The sequence below is a fragment of the Condylura cristata genome, unplaced genomic scaffold (genome assembly GCF_000260355.1).
Source record: "Condylura cristata isolate star-nosed mole 26May11 unplaced genomic scaffold, ConCri1.0 scaffold00005, whole genome shotgun sequence".
In the NCBI taxonomy this organism is placed as follows: domain Eukaryota; kingdom Metazoa; phylum Chordata; class Mammalia; order Eulipotyphla; family Talpidae; genus Condylura; species Condylura cristata.
This window is the reverse complement of record NW_004567106.1, coordinates 63,847,800-63,854,613: the sequence shown is the minus strand read 5'-3', so window position 1 is coordinate 63,854,613 and position 6,814 is coordinate 63,847,800. Positions and strand designations below refer to the sequence as shown.

General features: G+C 50.1%; 1 protein-coding gene across 1 annotated transcript in view; it reads left to right on the top strand.

Moving 5' to 3' along the window:
- Positions 1-5,990: 5,990 nt before the first annotated feature.
- The window catches only part of LOC101625607 (solute carrier family 23 member 1-like), a 35,051-nt gene continuing 34,227 nt past the window's right edge, over positions 5,991-6,814 (top strand). Inside the window, exon 1 of the mRNA XM_004677199.2 lies at positions 5,991-6,032. Within this exon, the coding sequence (XP_004677256.1) occupies positions 5,991-6,032 (42 nt within the window). The remainder of the gene's footprint in view (positions 6,033-6,814) is intronic.

Below are 6,814 nucleotides of genomic sequence, written 5' to 3'. Positions count from 1 at the left end.
GGGGGGGGGGGGGGAGGGCGGGGAACAGCTTTGGGCTGATTGCCTCTGACTAGCAGGATGACAACTTTGAGTAATTGCCGTTATTATCTTTGACACTTGAGCTACTAATCATGACCAGATGTTGCAATAGCAATGATTATCCAGCTCTTCATTTTGGGAGAAGATGCTTTCACAGGGCGTGCAGCAGGGAAGGGAATGTCTTGGAGTCTATGGCTTAGGAGCCTCGTAGACACCACCTGCAATGCCTGCCAGGTAGCCCTTATATAGCAAGAAGACTAAGGCCTCCCCAGTATAGATGGAGGGATATTTTGCTTACATTTTTAAAAAATAAGTCTACATAAGTCATTCTTTTAAAACATAAAAAAGAGATTTATTTATTTATTTGCACATACAAGAACTGGGATACAGACCAGAGGTGTGGGGCATTGAGATTCACCAGAGACAGAGTGGGGAGCACAACAGGCAGATCTACTGAAACACACACTGCTGAGGGGAGCAGCAGGGGAGACAAGAGAGGTCTCTGTGCCATGTGGGTCAGCAACCTGCCTGGGGATCGAACTTGTGCTGCAGAGGCTGCCGACAGCTTCATAGTGCTGTGCTTAACCCCTTGAGCCACCAAGGAGGGCCCTGCTTGGTTTTAGTTGACCCCTAGGCCACCAGGGAGGCCCTACTGACCCTTCCTAGTTTAGTAAGCGTCCAGTGTTTGTGCTGGGTATTTCTGTTGCCTCTTCAGACCCTCCTTTCACCCATCTCCAGCCTGAGCCTGGCCTGAGGAGGCCAGCTAATGTGAGCTACCTCACAAGTGCCTGTGTTCTCTGGCTTCCATGGGGTTTCACCTGTGGGGAGCACCTGCAGGAAATTAGAGGGAGGAGGGTGTAAAGCCGTGATCTTTAGTCTCTTGGTTCCCTGCCTGCGAGACACAATGAGCTGAGTCCATCCACAAGATCTGCTGACCTGAGCTCCTAACTCTTCATTCCAGTCGGTTCTGTCCACCTGCACTGAGCCAGTGTATTGTATCACTGGAGCCATGGTTCTCTCCATAATTCATTCTTTGCCTTTCCTGTCTCTTCTCCACAGACCATAAAGCTGCTCATGGCATCTCCCAACTTAAAACATATCAATGGCCTCCCATCATCCACAGATAAAGAATAATCTCTCACCAGGGTCTACCAGGCCTTTTCTGTCTGAGCCTCTCCTGCCTCATGTTTCTCCTCATTCCTGTTTCCTTTCAGTGTTTCTGCCCCAGGGCCTTTGCACAAATTTCTTCTTTTGTCTGAAACAAAAACATATCAAACATCAAAAACATATATATAGCATGCATATACCAATGCATCAAAACATATAAAATCAATTGTTATTTTCTCTGACTTCCTTGACTAGTTAAGTTTTCTTGTAATAAAATCTCATGATGTCATTCCATTTCACTTAATCGTAGTGAAACTTGATGATGAAGTATGAGTATTTAACTAAGGTCTCTCTTCCACACTACCCAGGGATCTTCCTGAGGGCAGGGGCCTGGGTGTCTCTCCTGCTCAGCTGATACTCTCACACCTAGTACAATGCCTATAACATACCATGTAAAGCAAAGTGGTCTATAATGTGTTGACGGGTGGTTGACTGGAAGGAAGAGAGACTGCAAAGAAGAAAGGAAGACTCATGAGTACCCATGCTTGAACTCAGCCCCAAAGCTAAAGTTCTCTTTGAAGTTTCTGATAAAACCTCCTATAACTCTGTATGTAGATCAAGAATAATAATCTTTTACTCCTTGTCCTCCACTCAGAGGATGGAAGGCAGAGACACTTTGATCAGGGCCAGCACTTGGGTCTTGTCCCAGGGAAGCAGCAGCAGAGGGTTCGGGAATCACATGCAGTTGGGAACCGTGTGAACTGAGGCCTAAGGCCCTACAGGGAGCAGTTATGAGCTGTCAGAGGCTTCATGGCCCTCCAGTCCAGGTTGCCTTTCCCCCCCACCCTCGGATGTCAGCACCATGGACAGCACTCAAGCCCAGTCCCAGGAGGGTGGGGTCAGTTCTGAATCCACGCCCAGCACCCAGCGTAGGACATGGCTGTCTCTAGAGAGAGAAGAGCCGTTTCTCCACTGGGTGTCACTGCTATCCTGTTTGTATTGCACAGGGCTCTGGGGTTGCAAGGTCATAAGGCAAAAGTGGTCTCCACCCTCACCTCTCCCTCCACTAAGGAGCAGGAAAGAATAACCTGGGAGGTGGAGAGAATGCTGGCTAGGAACCTAGGCACGGGTTTCAGTCTTCCTGTGTCACACACCATGTAGCGACTCCGCCTGACCTCAGTGGTAAGACTGGCGGGGCTCTCTTTGTTGAAGCTCTTTGGCCATTTCCTGCAGCCAGGACGCCCCAGTTGTGGTGTCCCCTGGGGAAGACCCACAGCACCCTCTGACTAGCCAGACAGCTGAGCTGGGGTGTGGGCATGAACACCCCAGAAGGAGCATCAGGCTTCTTCTGCACTTGGAGCCTGCCCACCCACAGGGTCAGTGCAGGCCAGCATGGCCTCAAGGTGCCTAACCCGTGGGAGCAAAAGCTGCAGAGCAGAAAGTTGGCTCCTTCTGCTGAGGGAAGCAGCAAAGGAGAAGATGGAACTGGCTGAGGTGATAGCGCTGCTGATGACAGAGTCACTCGCCCTGCCTTAGTTACTAGAACTAAGACCAATTCCCCAGGAGAAGGCAGTGGGCAAAGCCTAGAGCGTGGCTCTCTTGCATTGAGGGGGTTCACCGTCAGGGCTCAGATGGCTGCTATCCTCTGAGGGCAGGTCACCACTGAGCTTGGGGAACGAGAATGCCATCAAGACAAGCTGGGGTCTTGACACCAAGGTAGCAGCCGCAGGGAAAATTTCTGCAAGCTGTTTTCCAGCTTTGGAATTGCCTGGTTCATCTGGCGCTTCCTAAGTTGGCTTCAGTTCTTGGTTCCAGCCTCATCCAGCCTTGGTTCTGGGGACTGATAAGCAGCAAGGGCCTGCTGGACAGCTCCAAGGAGCTATGCTGGCCTCTTGCTCAGCTTGAACTTGCAAAACCTCCAGTCAACTGAGCCTGGAAGAGAAAAGTGGTGACTGGTATCCGAGGAAGAGGAAAGACAGTGAAAAAAAGACCTTATTATACTTTAAAATTACTTATCTAAATGCTATCTGTATTCATTGTATCATTAAAGATAAATGTTATATGCTGACGGCTTCTTAACCAGAGTGTTTCCCCCCTCAAAATCCAAGTTTTGGGGCTGTTGTAGTGAAGCAGGAGTAAGCAGAGTTCTTCTGCAAAGGCCCAACTGGTAAGTTGCTTGGGGGCCTTTACTGGTCGAGTCTGCTGGAATACAATGCAGCGCTGAAGAAGGTGTAAACAAATGGGCATGTACGTGGTCCAGCAAAACTGTATTTGCAAAGAAAGGGCATTGGCTCAGTTTTGGCCCATGGGTTTTAGCTTGCAAATCCCTCCTCTAGAACGTGAGATTCAACTGGGCATGACTGTGGGGATTGTTAAGACCATGCCAAAAGCCAAGAGCCACCATCCACCAGAGATAGTTTCCTGAGGGGCACATACCAACATTTGACTTCCCATCCAAAGCTAAAACCTTGTGGCTCTGGTTTTTGATGAAACCAGTCAGAGCTCGATAAAACTATTGATCTCCTCATCCCCTGCTCCTTCCAGGACTGCTGTTGGGTTTTTTTTTTTTTAAAGAGATTTATTTATTTATATATACAAGACTGGGGTACAGGCCAGAGGTGCAGGGTCAGTGAGAGGCTTCACCAGAGACAGTGGGGAGCGGAATAAGCAGATGTACTGAAATACACTGCTGAGGGGAGCAGGGGGCAGGTCAGGAGAGGTCTGCTGTGCCACTTCCCAGGATCGAATTCGTAATGAATCGCCTTCGTCTGGCTAGCTTTGCAATGCTGCACTTCAACCCACTGCGCCACCAGCGAGGGCCCTGAATTTCGTGTTTTGACCTTCCAGTTTATAAAGACAGGTATTTCTTTGAGTGACATGACTCACAGACAAGCACTCTGTCAGTTGTCCCCCAGTATTCTCTTGGATTCTCTTTGCCACACTTCAGATAATTCTGTTGTGCAAAATATATGTTGAGATTATAAACATTAAAATGGATATTTAAGTTCTTCTGGATACTATTGAAATTTAACAATCATAGTTAGAGAAGGGTAAGAAAAAGAGCAAATTTTGTGTAAGTCATTCTACATAGACCTCTGCTTTCCCATAGCTGAGGAAAATAGTCTTCGAGGAAGCCTCTGCTTTCCCATAGCTGAAAGGTGACAGGGAAAGAGATGTCCAGTGTGAACCCCACATTGCCAGCGCCCTCGGGTCTGTGAGAAGGGGGTTTGGGGGCAGCTGAGGTAGCTCCCCACTCTGACCCACACCGGCCAGGCCTCCGGGGTGACCAGGAAGCTTGAGTGCTGGCTGTGAGCCTCGTGAATGTTGGCCCCTGTTCTCTGTCCTCCCCTCCAAACTGGCCCAGCCCAGAAGCTGTACCTCTAGGGTTTGCAGGAAGCTCACAGACAGAGAAGTCCATGCTCTCCTCAGCTCCACTGTCTCATTCTCACTTCTGAGGTGAACTCAGGGCCCCTGAGCACTCAGGGATCTGTGTTTATTTTTATATATTTTACTAATTTTTGCATAGAAGAACTAAGGTGCGTGTCAGAAGTGAGGGGGTGAGAGGATTCACCAGAGACAGAGTGGGGAGCAGAACAGGCAGATCAACGAAGTACACTGCTGAGGGAGCAGCGGGCGGGTCAGGAGAGGTCTGCTGCACCCTGTGGGTCACTCACTGGCCGGGGATCGAACTTGTGCTGCCGTGGTGATAGTGCTGAGACCTAACCTTGAGGCCACCAGGGCGGCCCCACCAGGGATCCATATTTAAAGGATCCACATTTCTGCTAATAAGGCCCCTCGTGGCTACACTTTCTGCCTCACCTCCCCCCGATCTCATCCTTGCTGTTTTCAGACTCAGCAGATGTACCTGTCTCCCAAAGGCTGTGGAACAAGACCATCTGGGTTGGAAGCTCTGTTCCTGCAATTGCAAGGACCCTTGGGCGAAGCATTTGACCCATCGATGCCTGACTTTCTTAATGCAAAAGAAGGATCCAATGCTCCAGAGTTTTGCCCATTAAGAATATAAAACACATGCAGCGGAATGCCAAGTTCACGTCTAATAAAGTCCATTTAGTGCTTTTCTGACGCAGCCCACATGAGGTCTTCCCCTCCCTGGCCCACAGCTCACTGCTGTTTCTCAGGGCTTTCTCCTGCACCTGCTCCTGATGACATCTCTGTGCATCCTGCCATTTGCTTCCTGAAACTTGGGGAGTTACTCCAGAACATTCCACCACCATCAGTTGCTGGAACTTGACTTGCTTTGGACATCACGAAGTGGAGCTCACACAACGTTTTTGAGGAAGGCCGTTGGTGTCTTGTGCAGAATAAGCAAGACTACGTCCCCCTGGATGTCTCTGAAAGGTGGGCTGATGATGCTTCAGGTGTTGGGGAGAGCAAGCAGGATTAGAATCACGTTTTCTCTGGGTCTCTCCAGAAGTCTCTACCCCACCAAGAAGTCACAGTGGCTGCTCCAGGTCAATAGCAGTGACTCTTCCTCGCTGGTGACCTCAGTAACTCAGCTCAGGCCCGCTGCATGGGTTATTTTTGGATGGCTTTCCACTCCCGCCCGAGGAGCCTCTGGAATCAGCTCGAGCAAACTGAAAAATCTCTCTGTTCAGCCCAGAGCCTCACCTCACTCCTCATCTCCTGCCCCACCTTCCGGTCTTTGAAAAGATTACCCAATCGTTTCAGATTCAAGTTGCACAAATCGAAGCTGTACTTGTGCCCCAGAGAGGCTGGAGTTTTTATAGACGATTAGCCCCACCCTCGAATCCCTCTCTCCCCAGGCTCCTCTCTGTCACATCACAGAGTGGCTTGGCTTCACTTCGCTCCTGAGGGGGACCCAAAGGAGAAGACCTTGAGTTGCCATGAGCTCTACCACCAGCAGCTGTGAGCCCCCTGACCCCTTGGTAAGTACTGGTAGCGGGACAGGAGAGGCTGGCTGCCAGGGAGAAGGGGCCTGGGGTCTCTACGATGTGCTCCGTGTCCTGGTATTAGTGCTGTGGGTGGGGGTGGGGGGGTGAGAGGACATGGAGTGGGTGGGGACTCTCAGGGATCCTCCAGACCTGGGCCTCACTGTAGGGGCAGAGGCTGCTGCCAGGGTCCAGCTCTGTGAATCAGCTACAAAGGAATGAGGAAGATCTGCTTTGCTTTCCTTCCTCCCTTCCTCTCACAGATATCTGTTGACTCTGAATGTTTGTTTTCTGGGTTTCTTAACATTATAATGTCTTTGAACAAGGCTTGGCTCTAAGCATGAAAAGAGCCAGAAGCAGAAGAGAGAGGGTGAATAAGCAAGACTATGTCCTCCTGGATGTCTCTGAAAGGTGTGCTGTTAGATGCTTCGGGTGTTGGGGAGAGCAAGCAGGAGTAGAATCACTAAGCACTATGAACGCACCTCACCCCTGCACTTACGCACAACAGGTGTACAAAAACCATTCTTGTTATGAGGCAGGAGGTGGTAAGTTATTTAATACAGAGGCCAAATGTGGACACAGTGGAGGACTCATGGAGCTCTGCCCGGCTGGGGGAGGCAGATGCGTGGGGCACGGAGCCAGCAAAGATGCTGGGGTGCACAGGGAAGCCACTTTGGAGAGCCCCAAGCAACCCCATTTGCTAAAGCCAGCAGAGTGGATATGGTAGTGTTGGGGGTGGAGAGGATGGATGTCTTGAACAAACTCAGGCTTTATAGGTT